This window comes from Aphis gossypii, chromosome 1 (assembly GCF_020184175.1).
Source record: "Aphis gossypii isolate Hap1 chromosome 1, ASM2018417v2, whole genome shotgun sequence".
Lineage (NCBI taxonomy): Eukaryota > Metazoa > Arthropoda > Insecta > Hemiptera > Aphididae > Aphis > Aphis gossypii.
In genome coordinates, this window is record NC_065530.1 from 12,491,523 (window position 1) to 12,511,000 (window position 19,478).

General features: G+C 25.8%; 2 protein-coding genes across 5 annotated transcripts in view; both read left to right on the forward strand.

Annotated features, from left to right (window-relative positions):
* Nucleotides 1-5: 5 nt before the first annotated feature.
* LOC114126492 (atypical protein kinase C) overlaps nucleotides 6-19,478 on the forward strand; it is a 33,220-nt gene continuing 13,747 nt past the window's right edge. The window contains exons 1-14 of one of the 3 annotated variants that reach the window (XM_050197348.1): nucleotides 6-154; nucleotides 6,146-6,196; nucleotides 6,262-6,383; nucleotides 10,130-10,219; nucleotides 12,838-12,888; nucleotides 12,971-13,056; nucleotides 13,828-14,002; nucleotides 14,072-14,182; nucleotides 14,243-14,412; nucleotides 14,906-15,140; nucleotides 16,587-16,767; nucleotides 16,925-17,043; nucleotides 17,105-17,274; nucleotides 17,367-17,482. In XM_050197348.1, the coding sequence (XP_050053305.1) occupies nucleotides 6,147-6,196; nucleotides 6,262-6,383; nucleotides 10,130-10,219; nucleotides 12,838-12,888; nucleotides 12,971-13,056; nucleotides 13,828-14,002; nucleotides 14,072-14,182; nucleotides 14,243-14,412; nucleotides 14,906-15,140; nucleotides 16,587-16,767; nucleotides 16,925-17,043; nucleotides 17,105-17,274; nucleotides 17,367-17,482 (1,676 nt within the window). In that variant the 5' untranslated portion in view covers nucleotides 6-154; nucleotide 6,146. Of the gene's footprint in view, nucleotides 155-6,145; nucleotides 6,197-6,261; nucleotides 6,384-10,129; nucleotides 10,220-10,955; nucleotides 12,034-12,837; nucleotides 12,889-12,970; nucleotides 13,057-13,827; nucleotides 14,003-14,071; nucleotides 14,183-14,242; nucleotides 14,413-14,905; nucleotides 15,141-16,586; nucleotides 16,768-16,924; nucleotides 17,044-17,104; nucleotides 17,275-17,366; nucleotides 17,483-19,478 lie in introns of those variants that run through there. The other 2 variants (XM_027990445.2, XM_050197347.1) reach the window with 2 other exon arrangements.
* LOC114126494 (5'-AMP-activated protein kinase catalytic subunit alpha-2) lies at nucleotides 17-2,787 on the forward strand. Of its 2 annotated transcripts, none has more exons than XM_050197349.1 (2): nucleotides 17-154; nucleotides 504-2,787. In XM_050197349.1, exon 2 carries the CDS (start codon nucleotides 561-563, stop codon nucleotides 2,139-2,141), a length of 1,581 nt encoding a protein of 526 aa, XP_050053306.1. In that variant the 5' UTR covers nucleotides 17-154; nucleotides 504-560; the 3' UTR covers nucleotides 2,142-2,787. The 2 variants fall into 2 exon arrangements, with proteins under 2 accessions (XP_050053306.1, XP_027846248.1); XM_027990447.2 differs by lacking the exon at nucleotides 17-154 and adding an exon at nucleotides 238-442.

Consider the following 19,478-nt stretch of genomic DNA (forward strand, 5'->3'; position numbering starts at 1 on the left):
CCTTTTTTTTTTTTTTCGTACTTCGATTAGTGGATTCTTTTGGAATTGTGTAAAAATGAAAACGGGATTATAATTAAAATTCTCCGCGGTCCAAATCGTCGCGAGTGGTCCGAGTGTGACTCGGTGACCGGTGGTGCTCATCCCCAGGATACAGGTAATTTATACAATTTTTTTATTTTGGTAAAATTTCGTCGAACCTCAATGAGGTTATGCGCGCTGGTACTTCTGTGCTCATAATACAATCGATTTGATTACAAGACATAGGCACTGCGTTTACGTGCGCGCGCTTGTCTGCGTGTGTATGTAATGTTGGTGTGTTTATTTTTTTTTCTCCGAACATAAGTGGGATCGAGATCGGCCTTCAAAATATTCCGATTTGAGATTTCCGATGTAATTATTGTTGTGTTTCCGCGGTCCTTAATTTATCACGGATTGATCCTTTGTAAGCGTGTTTTAATTAAATAAAATTACGATAAGTTTGTTATGTCGATTTTTATCTCTAGTGCTTGAGAAATATTGTGTGCATCTATTGCTGTAAAACAAAGGAATATTGTGAAAAAATGGCTGAAGTCAAACCTGCAAACAGTCAACAACAACCAATCGTCAAAATAGGTCATTACATACTTGGACAGACACTCGGTGTTGGTACTTTTGGCAAGGTAAAAATTGGCGAACATCAGCTTACCAAACACAAGGTGGCTGTCAAAATACTTAATAGACAGAAAATAAAAAGTCTGGATGTGGTTGGAAAAATACGTCGAGAAATTCAAAATCTCAAACTTTTCCGTCATCCTCACATTATTAAACTGTATCAAGTTATCAGCACGCCTACTGATATATTCATGATAATGGAATATGTATCTGGTGGAGAACTATTTGATTATATAGTAAAACACGGTAAACTTAAGGAATTTGAAGCTCGTCGTTTCTTTCAACAAATCATATCTGGCGTTGATTATTGTCATAGACACATGATTGTACATAGAGATTTAAAACCAGAAAATTTATTATTAGATCATAATTTACATGTTAAAATTGCTGATTTTGGCTTATCTAACATGATGATGGATGGAGAATTTTTAAGAACAAGTTGTGGGTCCCCTAACTACGCTGCACCAGAAGTTATTTCAGGAAAGTTGTATGCTGGACCTGAGGTAGATATTTGGTCATGTGGTGTTATTTTATATGCATTATTGTGTGGTTCTTTGCCTTTTGACGATGAACATGTACCAACTTTATTTCGTAAAATTAAATCTGGTATTTTTCCTATACCAGATTATTTAAACAAATCTGTTGTTAGTTTACTGTGTCATATGTTACAAGTAGATCCAATGAAAAGAGCATCCATTGAAGATATTAAAAAACATGAATGGTTCCAGCATGAACTACCTGCATATCTGTTCCCATCACCTGTTGACCGAGACTCTTCAGTGATTGATACAGATGCTGTAAATGAAGTTTGTGAAAAATTTAGCGTAAAAGACTCTGAAGTTCATAATGCTTTATTGAGTGGTGATCCACATGATCAATTAGGTATTGCTTACCATTTAATAATTGATAATAAACGAATTGCTGACGAAGCAGCTAAAGCAGAATTAAAAGATTTTTATATTGCTAGTAGTCCACCTCCAACAGGAGGAATAGACCCATCAACTTTAAATTCAGCTGCAAAACCACATCCTGAAAGAATAATATCTCAAAGAGAACGTGCTCAATCTATAGATCAAGGTTCTAGAGGATCTCCTATGAAAAGAGCTAAGTGGCATTTAGGCATAAGATCTCAAAGTAGACCTACAGATATTATGAATGAAGTATATAGAGCAATGAAAGCATTAAATTTTCAATGGAAAATAATAAATCCTTATCATGTTCAAGTAAGACACATGAATCAAAAAACTGATAATTATATCATGATCTCACTGCAACTGTATCAAGTAGACTACAAAAGCTATTTGTTAGATTTTAAGAGTTTAACAAATGATCAGTTGGAAAATGGAAACTTACCTGTACCAACTTTAGAAATTGAAAATCAATCTCCAAGACAAGATGTTGCTGTACCACCACAAAAAAAGTGTACTGGACATCACACAATGGAGTTTTTCGAAATGTGTGCATCTTTGATTACCCAACTTGCCCATTAATTTATAAATATAAATATTTGTTGCAATTATTTAATGTAAGTATTACCAAATTATTAATGAAGTAAATGTAATCTTTACCCAAGTAGTTAGTTGTTTTTTGTTGTATAATTTTCTCATTATATTTATATGTATAAGGCCATAATTTTGCATTATAAAATTTGTGAGAGACTCAATCAGTCTATTTCATCAGAAAACTTACTAGGTTGTGCATGTGAAACGAGACCCGTCAGTCAACTATGCTGAATTGTCCCTCCTCCAAGTGACCATACGTTTATATTATACACCATCTTAACCTTCTATCAGAATTTGATGAAACATTATGTTCAAATACTGGATGCGCCATCACTGATAAGTTTTCTCATGGAAACAGATTTTAGTAATAGAACATTTAAATGATCTTGTACCTATAATTATTGTTCTAATAGATGTAACATTTTATAGTTGCTTTTATGTACTTTTATTTCAATATTTATTTTTGTTATATATTTCCTGAGAGAAATATCATATATTTAAATCTCAAATTTTAAAATAACATAAGATACTCTAAAGATGTATTTTTTACAATTTATGTTCGAAAGTGCTATGTAAAGTATTTATTGTTGTATTATACCTATAATAGAATATAAATATACAAATAAAAACATTATATTTAGATTTTTAAATTCATTAAAAATAAAATCAATTATGTATTGTGGTTTTCAGACATAAAAAATGAAAAAAAAATAATAACTTAAATATATATTAATTATTTTTGTATTATAAAATAATTTTTATTTTGCTTTGATTGGGTTTTTAATATAATTATTGAGCAATAAGTTGTCAAATGTTGTATTAATTTTTAAAACTTTTGTACTAAAAATTAATTTATATTTTCTTGTCACACTTATATTTACATTAACATATAACTAGGTTTTAACATTTAATCAATAAAGAATAAAACTGTTTCAATTATAAAAATACAATTATAAGTTATATTTTTTTTCATATAATATCCATATACTATGTTTTAATTGTTTATAAAATTGCCCACATCTAACTTTTTATCATCAACTGATAAAATTTTAATCTTAATTTATTCCATACCTACAATGTGTTTTTTTTAAATTGTCATAAACCTCAAATTTTATGTGCCTAATATACAATTTCATAATGGATGAATATATATTATATTCATAATATATTTGTATGTATTGTTATATTTTGTAAGAAAATTTTTTTTTACAATAAAATTGTTGTATTACAATAACTTGTTCTTTTTTTAAATATTTATATTCCATATAATTTCTGTGTACTATATGTCTATTCTGTCTTACTAATACATAACATATTAAAATGTATATTGTACATCCAGTAGTTCTAGTTTTCTATTAGCTTAAATCAGTGGTTTTCAACCAGTGTGCTGCAGGTGCCCTTGAAGTATGCTGCAAAAAATCTATTAATAGTTTTATAAGTATGTAATTCATAATTACCAATATTATTATCGATATTCAGTGATATTCTATGGTTTGGTGTGGCACAACAATTTTGTAGGAGATAAATTGTGCTGCATTGTTAAAAAGGTTAGGTTAAATATTAGTGGAATTCAATCTACAATCAAACTAAAAGTTAAGAACATTATCTGTGTTTTCTTATTGGTTTTTTATGATACTTAAATTTTTAAATGAATGATGAACATTTTTAAGTATTTTATATTCTCATAACTCGTTAAAATTCAATAAGAGAATACAAAAAATGTTCTTATTTTAGTTCTTACTTTTAAGTTAAATAATAAGTCATTTCTCTCCAATATTTAAACTTGTCACGTAAAATTGGAACTGTTCAACATATTTTTGTATAGTATGCATTAGTAAAATAAAGACGACACATGCAGGTATAACATCTTCTTAATATTTATTATCATTTTAAAATAAGGTATTTTTGTTACAAACAATAATGAACTTCGTTAAAAACACATTTTATTCCTCCATTAAGAGCAATTACAGTAATAGATCATTTAATATGGTTTCATAATTATTTAATTCTTCTTTTTAAAAATGTGTATTATAAATAGTTACATTTTAAATATATTTCCATTTATTGTTTATGAAATAATATAATTCTTCTTTAGTCAAATAAAGTGTAGATTAAGAGGATATCATAGCCACATGTGATTTCTGCATATTACAAAAACATACCTTTCATAGAAAATTTACATTCAGCAAAACCAATAATTTTAAACTTTAATGTTATAATATGTAATTGAATAATTTTAATATCTGTGTATGTATATCAGTTTTTTCGTGATACAATTGCAATTTAATTTCTCATAATTTGCTTAAAAATTGAAATATTGTATTAAAGCCTTGTGCAAACATTGATAATATAACTACAAATTTGTTACATTGTAAGTTGAATACTAATGTGGTGATTTATTCATATAAACACTTTTATTATTTTATTTGTTATAAATGAATAATATGGAAAGTTATATTTACTGAACCCAGTTATGTTTTGTTGATTTAAACATTATATTGTATTGACTTTATTAGTCTCATCAGTTTTTTTTTATTTTCATATTCATATTTTAATGTTTACGAGAAATGAGTATTATTAAATTGTAATATTTTACATACTTATAAGCAGTTTCTAAATTGAAATATTTTAAATTAAACTAATGAAAGAAATAGACAATATTTGTTGTTTTTTTTTTAAATTGAATTAATTTTTTTAATTTATCGATTCATTGCAATGAATTCAACTAAATTGATTCTGCTGAGTTTAAATAACACTGACAACATGTGTTTTAAAACAAAGGCAACAAATTACAGTATATTATCTTATTAGCTATTCATTGTTTAACTCTCTTAATTTTTATTTGTGAAATATAAATTGTCAAATTTAGATGAAATAATACTCCAAATAAACAATACGATTCCATCAATAGTTACAAAAGAATGAAATAATTTTTTTTTAAACCAAGTAATTATGTTTTAAAAATTGATTTAGATTATAATTTTTAATAGCTGAATAGCTATTGCATTATTGTTTAGTTTAGGAAAACTTGTCAATTTTTACTTAGAGTAGCAAATACAATTGTGTATTATTTTTGAATTCTAACGAGGGTAATAAAATAAATGTTTGCATTACTCTACATTTATATGTCAATGGCTTCTTATAGTAATTTATATAAGTATGATTTTGTCTTCAAGTTTTGATTGCTAGGTGTAATTGAATGTTTGAGTTTCTAATTAAAAAATAACACAGACGTTTGATTGACATTTTTTAATAGAAATAAGATAATTTCCATTAAGAATCCAAATTTTAGATAGTCAAATTGATGATTTCTTAGTTTCTATTATTAGGATTTTTTTTTAAAAAAATTAATAAAATTGATAATACAATAGGTATCTATTTTTAAGGATGGATTTAAGTTAAAATAATTATTATAATCCAAATTGCCAGCAAATATTAAGGTATTTTCTGATGAAATGCTTCATTTTTTTTTAAAAATTATTATTTTTATTTGCTCCCTTTATTTACTCAAATATTTTACTATTAAAAATATTAATAGTAGTAAGTTGATAAATCTAATATTATGTTAACAATTTAATAAATTATTTTTTTTTTTTATACTATTGTATAGTACTATAGTGTATATGTGTAGTATGTTGGTTGTACAATAGAACAATGGGACTGTAAACATAATAATACAACTGCTAGACAAACAATTTTTTTTTTTATATTTATATTTATTACAATGCATTATTACCTAACACATTTATAATGTTGAAAATGTTATATTTATAGTATATATATATATATATACTATAGCTAAGATAAAGAATTGTTGAAATAGTCCAGATTGGAGTAAATATCTAATTTAATAATAAATATTTTTAATGTCAAATAAATAGAATATTATGGTTAAAAATTACAATTATTAGTTTATATATTTCATTTAAATTTGAATAATTATTATTTATAATGATATCTGTTTAACTATGAATTTGTATTTGAATGTTTAGGATGCCTACCGTGGATGTACCTGAAATCCGTGTAAAAACGGCTTTCAATGGGTAAGTTAATATATAATTTTTTTTATTAATAAACCAATTACTAACATTTCAAATATTTGTTTTAGGGAAGTTATGATTACATACATAGATCCAAAAATAACTGTTGACCAACTGCGATATGAAATGATGGTTATTTGTCGGTTTTCATCTGATCAAGATTTCACAATGAAATGGGTTGATGAAGAAGGTAATTTCAAATTATCTTATAAATAATATTAAATATACCTACAAATAAAAATATATGATTAGCTGTATCAAAATATTTCATTTATGAATTTGAAAGTATATTATTAATTAAATACCTATTGAGTTTTATAAAAAAAATAATTAAAATAATGTAATTTTATTTTTGTATTTTCTTATTATTAATTGTATTAGATTATATTAAGATGTTTTATACGCATTATGTGTGCTTTAAAAACATACTATATACATTATCATTTATCTTTGATTAGCATCAATGATTTTGTGTTAACTTTAATAATTGATTGAATTAACTTACTGTCAAACTCAAATTAGATTTTTTACAATATAATTTTTTTAACACGTTAATAGGTAGTATGTTAAATACTGCAATTTAAAAATAATTATAAGTTTACTACTCGGTTAAAAATTAAAATACCACTATACCAACTACCAACTTTTGCGCATGCATATTGAGCCGGCCTGATGCTAGATGCTTTATGATTGATCGCTGATGGTCAGGAATAGAGAGGGTGTGTATTGCTGATCAGTTTTCATCAATTGAGCCAGTCAGTTTATTTGAAATAGAAGTATAGTGCTATTTTGTTGGTATAATATATTGCCTTTTGGAAAATATGATGGGTATATATCGTATTCTTTTGTGTGTTATATTTTTATCATTTTATTAGTACAAAGTACTTGTGGCTTGGGTTATTAAGGTAAATAATGGTCATACAATTTTATAATCCCTATTATGATAACTGGTATCCACCAAACCTTAGTTTTTAGAGTATAACATAAAAAATATATTATGTACGACAATATATAAGATTTTAAAATGCTTAATAATTTATTGGGGTCATTAGCAACATATTTAGTAAGTTTCAGTTTAATAAATTATAATTAGTAGGTAGAATATGTTTTTTTAATATATATTTTACGATAAGTAGCATACTATTCGTGTACCAAAAGTAATATCATTGAACTATTTTTGTAAGTAACACTCATCTTTATGACTCTTACCAATTTTTAATTCCCCACTTGCTAGAAAACTGTGTTTGTGTGTCTTAAAACTTACTGAAGTTAAGGTAACAGTTGAAACAATTGATATATGTTAGGATAAGCCTCTTTTTGTATGGTATTCCACAAACAATGTCATTCATAATATTAACTGTGGTAATTATTATTATTGTCAAACCATTCTACAGTTAGTCTAAAATAAAATATTAGAAAACATAAATACTAAAATAATGAATTTGAACAATTAAAAGACATAAAAGTTAATTGAATATCAATGTAAAAATAAAAAAACATGGGTTGGGTTTTTAGAAGTACTAATTTTGAGTTTAGGATTATTTAGGTTCTCATAGAGTCTCCCATATAAGTGTGTTTATGTACCTATTATGTTATTTTCATATAAAAATACATTTATAACATGAATCACTCTATAGGGCAGGGATGGCGAACTTTTCTGTACCTGCGAGTCAAATACAAAGTTTGATTCTATTTTATTTTTCTTGTGTGTCAACTAATTTGATGACCTTCCGAAAATGACTACATCCGTGGCTTGAATGATAAAAAAAAGACCTAGCGTGTGCCACTATTAAAGATCATGTGAACCATGCGTGACATAGGTTTACCATCTCTGCTATAGAGGAAATCACCGATTTGTAATATTTCGCATGAAATGATTTAGAGTATTTAAATATTGCCTAAATATAAGATTAACTTAAATTTAGATATGTTTGGCTTAGAGCACTCAGGGGCCTTCCCAATGTTATTCAGAGTGCGGCAGTCAAATCCTACGATTTAAAAAAACTAAAAAAAATAAAAATAATTTTTTTATTAATTTTTCGCCAAACAAATAAAAACTACATATTAAGTGGAATTTTATATCATATATTTAAAAATTTCATTTTTTAAAGATTATGTCACCCAAATGCTTTCCTTGGTTAGCCACACATATATTACACATATTATATCATTATTTTTGTTGTACGCTTTTACCACGAATGCACACTGTTCACTCAACCAATGCTCCATGATTACTAAATTTCGGATATTTAAAAGAGATAAGAACATTTCCGAAATCTCTACCACTTTAGCCTTGCCCATCAGTTCTTTTTAAACTGTCGGGTTTGACTGCTGCACCCTGTACTTAATAATAAAAAATCTAGTTGTTTATAAACAAAGTATTTTAATTGAAAATAATTTACTTTTAAATGTGTTCACTAGATAATCTAGACCTAGACTACTACTTTTTAAGGTCAAAATTTTTAGGACCAAATCAAATTGTTTAATCCATACCAAACTTTTACTTATTTTTTGGTATAAACGGTGAATTCTATGTGATACAATTGCTTGCATAATTAAATGCAGTTATCAATGAATACAAATAAAAAAACATATTTCCAACCTTAGTATACAAGGTAATTTACTAAGCATGTCTACCCCCATTTTATCATTTAATAATGCATTTATTCAAATTTTAATTTTCATAGTTTTGAAGTATCTTTTAGACCTAAAGCAAAATATAAACTTTTTTTTTCTTCTGAAATTTTGATGTATAAATATAAATTTGAATGACTAATTTCTAAGTTAATAATTAATATAGCTTATGTTTTAATTTCTAAGGATAAAAACTTAGGATAATGGGTTTTAAGCATATAACCTATAGGGACTTTGAATATTTTATTTAAATACATTTAATAATTTTTAAACATTTCTGAGTATAAAAAGTAGATACTAAAGTTTATACTTCATCTGATTTATATTTAAAATAAAACTATTTTTAAGGACTATTATCCTTAGTACATAATATATGTAGTTTAATAACTTACTCTGAAACCCAATCCTAGATTTTATAAAATCAGCCTTATCTATATTTTTTATTAGGGGCATGGCATCAAAAATTTTTTGAATTTTGTATTCTTTTAACTACTTATATAACTTAACCTTTTTTTCTTAGTATTTACCTATCTATCACTTACTAATAATCATAGTTCATTAAAAATATAATATTAATTAAAGAATTTTTAAATTGTTAATAAAATAATATTTTATTTTTAGTGACATATTAATCCTAACCATTTTGTTAAATGTCTCCTTATTTTATAATAACATTAAGAGCTGTATCCAACTCATTAACTCATTAGTCATTACTCATTACGCATTTATCATTATTCATTAGTGACTAATCTTCCATGTATAGGACTAACTAATGTAGTAATGTACTAATGTATAATAATTATTGATGTACTTTTTTTTCTATTTCTGTTATTACTAATTTTTCCCTGAATTTATCAGGTACCATATTGACGATTTCAAATGTTCATTAAAAACAATTAAATACAATTTTTATTAATCATAAAATATATATTATGTTTGAAACAAATTTATATTTCAATGAAAATACTACATTTTTTGTTAAAATTATGGTAAATATTTCAAAAATATAATATTATGCCAGTAATTCTATAAAAATGTTCTATTGTTGTAGCACATAAAAAATAAGAAAATAGGTACATTTATTTTATACATGCATTAAATATTAATGATAAAAATAATAAACATACCAAAAATGAAAGTAGATTAATAAATGCATCCAACTCTAAAATTTCAAATTCGCAACTATCTTTTTTTTTCAATATCCGATGTATGTTTTAAAGATTTAAGCGTGTTAAAGTAAAATTGAATTTATATGACATTATTTTAGTATTATTATTTAGTAATAATTATTTTTACATTTAGGCGATCCGTGTATATTATCCACACAAATGGAATTGGACGAAGCCGTTCGATTGTATGAACTCAATAAAGATTCCGAATTAACAATACACGGTAAGTTAAAAACATTTTCAACCCATTTCTCAACAAATCTATTACAATTCTCAACGTCCATTGGCCATTATAATGTTCCCTTAATACACGTCATATAGGGTATTATTTAAATGAAAATAATCTTGATGTATTATATATAATAGTAATAATGTGCATGTTAATGGTACTCAAAATTTAAATCTTTCGATTAGTCAAACTCGGCAAAACTACAACTACAATATAACATTATTATTTGTGCCATTCTTACCCCTTCGGCACTGGTGTTCCCACCACCTTCTGGTTAGGTACATGGGTCACGGATACTCCTTGGACAGTGGCGGTGAGGGTGTTAGGAATCAGGCGGGATATCGTCTACCCCTACGGCAGTTTCGAGAACGGGCTGAGCGGGGGGAGTACCATACGTAATGCCGGATTCGGCGCTCTGGTGTTTTGATTTTAGGGTGGAACCTCCGTACGGCCAGCGGTACAAGAAGGGCTTGTTGTGTCTCCAAAAAGCTCAATATACATCGCGTTGTGGTTTATTATGTCGACGGTAAAAATACTAATTCGTTCGTAACGCGTTCGGTGTGAGGACAATAATAATTGTTGAAAGCAAACAGTTTCGCACTGTTCGTAGGGCGTCGGTGCAGTAGGTTTTTTTCTACTACTATTATTATTATTATTGATTTTTAAATTTGTCGTCGGGTTGCGCGGCAGTTGATGTACGCTTTTCCGTATCGTGTACAACGTGTCCGTTCATATTTTCGTGATGGTTTGTGCGTTTTCGAATTCGTTGATAACTTATCTAGAGTATCTAATTAATGTTGATTCTCTACACACATTTTAAATTTTTGTTTAAATAAGAACATAACATTAATACTTAGTGAATTCTATTCACTTATATATATTGTATTTATTGTTATTTGTATCATCATACAACGTGCCACCCATGTTCAATAAATTGCTTGTTAATGAAATTTGTCATTCACAGATGATCGGATCAATTATTAATTCATTTTCTAGTTTATTTATCTTGGGCCACTAATTAATTATATGCAAATATTTAGTTTTTTTTTAAACATATATTCACAAATTAATAGTTAATTGTCAAAGAGGCGGACATTTTGGTTTTATTTTTACTTGTTAAATATATTTTTAAATCATTACGTTTTCCCATTCATTCAGCTTTACACTTGCTTTTTTTTAATTTGACAAAACATTATTGTTCTTAATTTTGAACACGCAATTTGTTGGGTTTGATAAGTGCAAAAACAAAATTTTTAACTTAAAAAAAATAAAAATAAATTAGTTCATTATGGCTTGGGGCTACTGGAGCGCATCTACTGTTTCTGACCGAGGCAAGTCACCAAAACGGCAATCGTCATCTTTAGGTTTTTATAACCATCATGTACCAATTTCCACCCCAGCTCCTCCATCTACATCGTATTACCAACATCAGTCCTTGCACAGCACTAGTAGTTTTGGTTCCATAGAAGATGATGACTATCATCATACTTCCACATTTTACCGTCGTCCTTCACTTGGAGATATAGAATTCACAGGGCCGGGTTCACTATCTCTATTGTTGAATCAGGCTATTCCTCCATCTCGACCCAGAACACCACCACCACGTCATTTGTATGCTCCACCTACTTCACTTAGTTTGCCAGATTCGTGTGGATCAAATATGGCTATGCGACAAAACATAAATTGTTTTGGTTACCAATCTACTCCTATTGTACAACATTATCCTTGCAGTGTTCATGACCCATCACCATCTCCTTCTATATCTGATGATGAAGACCATGTTTACGCCACAGGTAACAAATACAATGGTAATGTTGTCAAAAAAATCATAATCGTTTGTAAATATACAGATATGTTAGTGTGTGGATGTGTATGTGTATTCTATGTAGTTGTTGTAGTAGAATTATTGGTTGACAATTAGTAAAATATTATTAGTAATTATAATTTCATTATTATTAGATAACTTTTTTAATTGATTTATGTTAATTTATAAAAATCTGTGAACTTGATAGTTAAGTATATTTTATTAAAAATGTTGTTCCTAATTTTTTGTTTTGGACAAATTTGATATAGTTTACTGGAATGTTGGATGTTAAAATTTGAGTTCCATTAAGCACAATGCATGTTAATAATCAAATTATACTTTATATTAATTTACCAAATTATTATTGAGTAATGCATATAAGTGGATTCAGTCAAATTTGAAATATAATTCTTCTTAATGTAGTGTGTTCAATATTTAAATTTATTACAATGAGGATTACAATCATTATCATGTATATAAATCATTTCATAAAAAATGTTTTAATAAAATTCAGGACCCTTGAGAAGGTTCATATAATTAACCAGATCTTACTAACAAATTCTTTATTTCATACTATACATATAATAATTATGAATTACAACTATTTTTATCAATATATTATAGTATTTTTTAAATTTTGTGCTTAAAAATGGAATACTAAGTTAAATTTTATAATTATTGCTCTTATTACACTTGGAATGTGTAAGATAGTAGACTAATTTATGTTAAATTAATATTTGAAATCCAGAATGTTATTAAACTGACTAATAATATCATATAAAAATTAATAATTTATACTTTTCTTTAGTTTTTCCAAATGTTCCACCAGCACCAGGAATGCCTTGTCAAGGAGAAGACCGTAAGTTTAAAATTTAAAATATAAAAAAATCTATGTAGACAATATAGATTTTTATCTTATGAAATACGCTGATAATTTGCAGGTAGTATATATAGACGTGGAGCCAGAAGGTGGAGAAAACTATATCGAGTGAATGGACATATTTTTCAACCTAAAAGGTTTAACAGGGTATGTGTAATAAATAAATATTATTTATTTTAGTGTTATCAAATTATTTTAAGTCAATTTATAAATTTTTATTTTTATTTTTAATTAGACTTGTTAGTATTACACTATTATTAAATTTCATCAAAATCCTTAATGTTTAACAAGATACATCCAAAGAATGTGGTCTATTTAATACTTATTATTGTACTACTGATTCCTTTTGTATTGTTCTATCAGTATAATATAGTTTATAAAATATGTATTATAATTAAGATAATACAAATATACTCAGTCAAACATTGAATTCACTTGTATTATTTTACGTGTTATTACGCAATTAATATCTTTTTATAATTCTAAATTATATTAACTTTATTTTCTATTAGAAAGAGGTCTAAGGTCAATTAGTTTTTATGTGTATCTATATTCTGTATACAATAAAAGTAAGATAAAAAGTATGTTGACGTTTAATTAAATATCAACTAGTTATTAAAAAATAGTAATAATAATTAATTTTATAAGGCTACATACGTTTCTAACAAATAAGATAAGTTTGAATGTTGTATTCTATGTTGAATGTTCTTTATTTTAAATGTTTATTCAATGGTATTTATTAAAATTATAAAATATGGGAATATTTTGCAGTTTTTCTACTAAACAGCAAGTACATGACAATAATTTAGTATGTTATAGTAAAAGTGGTGTTTGACATTTTATTTCAATTTAATCTATTATTTAACTATAATATTATTAGTTATAACTATTTAATAATTATTATTATTTTATAATTAGCGAGCATTTTGTGCATATTGTCATGATCGAATTTGGGGATTAGGACGACAAGGATTCAAATGTATTCAATGCAAATTGCTTATCCACAAAAAATGTCATAAGCTTGGAAAAAAAACCTGCACTAATGATCCTATTGTTATTGATGACACCAATGGTGACTCACAAACATCTCTAAGTAATTATAAAAATATATTATCTATCAAAATTACTATGTATTTTTCATGTACATGATGTTAATTTATAGGTACACCTAGCTCTGATACTGCTTTGCCGGATTTAAAAGAATATTCTGATCAAAATTCGGTTATTGATCAATCAGCCGATTCTGTACCCATTGAAGATCCACAAGCTAAAAGTAATATTTCACGATAATATTGTTATGATATTATTATTTAATGTTTAATTATATTTATAGCTGGCGATGAAGAAGTTGGAGTTTCACGTCAATATTCTATTGCTGATTTTGAGCTAATTAGAGTTATTGGCCGTGGAAGTTATGCTAAGGTGTTAATGGTTGAACTTAAAAAAACAAAGTGCATTTATGCTATGAAAGTCATAAAAAAAGCACTTGTTACAGATGATGAAGTAATTATTATATTTTAATTAATGATAGTTAAAAATCATTATACATATTGATGTTAATCTGACTGCTTATTTATTTACAATTTGTCAATTCAATATTGAATTATATTATAAATTTGTACAATAATTTGTTGTTTTATTTAAATTTTATTATTTTTCTAATTGGATTATGAAGGCCAATATATTTTTTTTAAATTAAAGTAATTTTTATATTACCATTTGATATAGTAAAATAACTTTGGACACATTTTGTATTAATTAATTTATACTCTGTGGAATAAATAATTTATCATTTTTTAAAAATCAAAATATACATACTCAAAAATAATATTTTTTTATATTTATATGTTATTACTTATTAATATTTGTATGATAAAAATATAAGTTTAAAAAGTTATGCATTCTCTTATACATTCAAAAGTTATCATTTTAATTAGTTATTTTGGTAATAGATATACACAATTTAATACATGTTTTTTTTTTTTTTTAATTTTAGGATATTGATTGGGTTCAAACTGAAAAACATGTTTTTGAAACTGCCTCTAACCATCCATTTTTGGTCGGTCTCCATTCTTGCTTTCAAACTGCCAGCCGTTTATTTTTTGTGATTGAATTTGTTCGTGGAGGTGACTTAATGTTTCATATGCAAAGGCAAAGACGATTGCCTGAAGAACATGCTAGATTTTATGCTGCAGAAATTAGTTTAGCTTTGAATTTTTTGCATACTAAAGGTATAATCATTTGTTTTTGTAATAATTAATATGGTTTTTTTTTGTATTTATTCATTATAATTCTTTAGATCAGGGATTCTACAACTTAAATAAATACTGTACCCCTTTTTACCTATAAACCTTTTTGGGTACCCCTTCTTAGTTCCTAAACTAATAAATATAAAACATTTTAAAGACATACATTTTTATTTCATTGTAAAGTTTGTTGGCTAGAATTACCCTTTAAAAAATATTGAGTATCCCCATTGGGTACGTGCACTACTACTTAAGAACCACTGCTTTATATAGTTATTTGGATATTATAATACATTTCCATTTCCATTTTTATACTTTTTTTTTGTTTTTAACAAATGTATAGACCTATATGTCACCAATTGAAATAATTAATAAAATAAAAACCCTCAGAATTATCAAATCCGTATTTGTTATATTTATGAACAAATGCTTTTTGGTGCTTTTATACTTATTTATAAGAAAGGCTATGAATTAATGTATTTGCATGTTTTTTTTATTATTATTTTTATTCATAAGAAATTTAAAGAAAAAAAATTGAAGCATTTTTAATCATATTGCTTATTTTTTTTAAATTGTATTATCTAACTTCAGATTATTACCAGATATTTATTTAAACATTTTCTAGACATGATTCAAATTTAAAAAGTATTTTAGCTATTTTTTATCTATTTATAAATGTTTGAAATGTTTGACTTATTTGGTTTTTTTATTTTTCTAGTTAATTATGATATAATTAATAATATGTATGCAAGGTTTTTTTAAATACCTAGTTGAAGATTTCATAAAGCTAAATAAAATTTTAACTACTTATAGTAATTTATTTAAATAAATTATGAAACATCCTTATAAGTAAAAAATGACGTATCTGACCCATCATTTCTGTTCATAATCGTTTTTTTTTTTTGTTTATAAAGATTTATAATTGTATATAAAATTTAACTCAATCATATTCTAGGGAGGGGAGGCTAAGGGGACTTAATCTATATTTACTATTTTTATTTTATTGTGTATTATAAAATTATTACTCTATAAATTTAAGTTTTTAAATCATAATTTTTTTAAAATAAATTGTTGTATTATCTATTAAAAACATGATTTTACAATAAGTTTAAGTGAAAAAAATGATCAATGCAGGAATTTTATTTAGGGGGACTTTGTTACCTTCTTACAAAGTTATGCATCTATACCTCCTAAGATTTTAGGTGGCTCCCACTACTTAAAAATATAGATATACTGATGTATATTTATATATAGCCATTATAGTCACTTAGTCAATAAAATAATACAACTGCAAACTTGCAGTTGTATTATTTATAGCTAGTATTACGTTTTGCAATCAAGAAGTGATAAGCAATAATTAAATGACATATTCATTATTTATTTATATTATTGTTTTATATATTTCATTTCATTATTATATTATTATTTTAGGCATAATATATCGAGATTTAAAATTGGATAATGTACTACTTGATCATGAGGGTCATATAAAATTGACAGATTATGGAATGTGTAAAGAAGGAATAAGGCCTGGAGATACAACTTGTACATTCTGTGGTACTCCAAATTACATCGCTCCAGAAATTTTAAGAGGAGAAGATTATGGATTTAGGTATACATTTTTTTTTTAAATTCTAAACTAAATATAGGCATGCTTATAATTAATTTTTAATTTCTTACTGTTGAATGGTAAAGAGTTAGTACACTTAAACCTATATTATAATTTTATTAAATACTTGGTATTAAGCTTAATTTATTTTGTTTTTCAGTGTGGATTGGTGGGCTTTAGGAGTTCTTTTGTATGAAATGTTAGCTGGTAGAAGTCCATTTGATATTGCCGGAGCATCAGAAAATCCTGATCAAAATACTGAAGACTATCTATTTCAAGGTAATATAATACAAATAGGTTATTTTAAAACTTGTTTTTCATTGTTTAAAATTATTTCCAGTTATTTTGGAAAAAACTATACGTATTCCAAGATCACTCTCCGTTAAAGCAGCGTCAGTTTTGAAAGGATTTTTAAATAAGAATCCTGTGGATCGTTTAGGTTGTAATCGAGACACTGGATTCTATGATATCATAACTCATCCATTCTTTAAATCTATTGATTGGGAAATGGTAAATCATCTTAATTACTAACTAAATATTATCATTAATCATTTTAAATTGTTATTATTACTAAAGCACTTATGAAATTTATATAACTTTAGCTAGAGCAAAAGCAAGTTAGTCCTCCTTATAAACCAAGACTAGATTCTGATCGTGACCTTGCAAATTTCCCACCAGAATTTACTGATGAACCTGTTCATTTAACACCTGATGATCTGTAAGTAGATTTAAATTGTTTGCTTATTAATAAATAATAACCAACATGTATAGTGGTGATTGAATAATTAAATAATAATAAATATAGGTATTATGTTTGAGTTAAAACTATCATTTATGTAATATTAACACGTAGTTAATATTACAAGTTTATATTGGATCGCGTTTGGTATAAAGAGCTTCTCCATACAGTTAGATGGCTTCTCACTTCTCATACCTTACCCTAAACGGCCCAAACTCCTTATTACTCTGGACTTTCCAAGTGAGATTTAAGAATTAACTATCCTCTACCTATTCAATTAAAGCAGGTATCCCTCAAGATATCATTTTTGTCCAAAATAGTGTACAATCTTCTTTATTGTTAACATACCCCTATCTTTCCAGTCTATGAACTTACATTTATTTTATTAACTAAAGCTCTGAAGTGCATTAGGAAAAAAACACTTTATTAATCTCTCTCTCTCTCTTTCTCTCTGTACTTATTTTCATTCTAAAAAATTTCCTCTCCAACACTTTACCCCACCTTAATCCCCTAGTATTAAACCTAATCTCACTCTTCTGATTAATTCTTTCAATTGCTTAAATCATAATTGGTCACGCAATCTTATTAACATATATTTAGGAAAAATATTACATAATATAAACTTTTTCAATCTGAAGTAGCATTACTGGATCCTCTCTTCACTCAAGCTGTCAAGTCCTGTAAATTGTATTATATATTATATATTTGCTTATTGTATTTTTTCATTCAGATATCAAATAATAAATAATAAATAATAATAAAAAATAAAAAGTAATATTAACACATTTTGTCAAAAATGAATTTTCATTTAATTTTATAAAAATAACTTCTTGTACATTTCATTGATGTGCGCCAAAAATTGACATTGTCGCACTTGGCACATCATTTAGTGGTTAATACTTGTGCATTTTTAATAAAATTAACTATTATAAAAAAAATCTGATTTACTTGCTTATAGGCAGTTCTGTAAATAATACTTTTATTTTGTATTCTTATAAATGTGAATTAAGGTATTCAGAATACGCTTTCAAATATTTCTTTAAAAATATATTCAGAATACATTTTTGAATTGGTACTTTTTTTCTTAGTATTTTTTATTAATTTTGGAATAGTTGGAAATAAAAGTTTAAAGATAACAATGGATAAATAATTGTAGGTTCATAAATCTGTAGCATAGTATAAAATGTAAATATTTAACACTTTAACCGTGTTACTTTTGTTTTCGATAAGTATACGACTTATAATATTAGTATAATATTATATTATTTAATATTCTTTTGAACAACCCGAATTTTTTATAACGTGTTCTATATCTAAATATTGCATAGTAAACCTAGTGCCATCTAATATCGTTTTTAGAATGCATTGATTTATAATTTTTTTAAATTATTTAAATTATTAAATAACAACATCAACAACAATAATAATAATACGTCACAATTCAGGACTAACACCGGGTATATTATGAATACTTTGTTCAAATATTTTGCATACACATTTTATATATCTATGGGGTGATTTACTTAGCATGAACAGTTTTTTATAATGTGGTATATCTCCGTATTGTATATATTATAGATGTATACACACTTAAATAAAAATCCACACTTTAAATTAAACGATTGATATAAATTAATTACAACAAAATATCTTTCCACTTGACTGGTTTAAGTTTAATTGATTCTCCAAGTATTTCTTCGGGATAAAATTTCTAATTGTTATGTCATATTGTCAATATGGCCTCAAGATATTTTTGAATCTGTTTTATGAATATTTAGTATTTTTGTAGTATAGTATATTTAAATATTTTAGTCACATAATTTATTTATAAGTACGCGTTTGATATTAATTTTTATTAAATTACATTACTTATGTATATTAAAAAAGATTCTCATAACCATAATATAGATATTATAATGATTGTGGAATTACCAAATTCATGGTTTTAAATTTAAATAATAAATAAATTACTTGT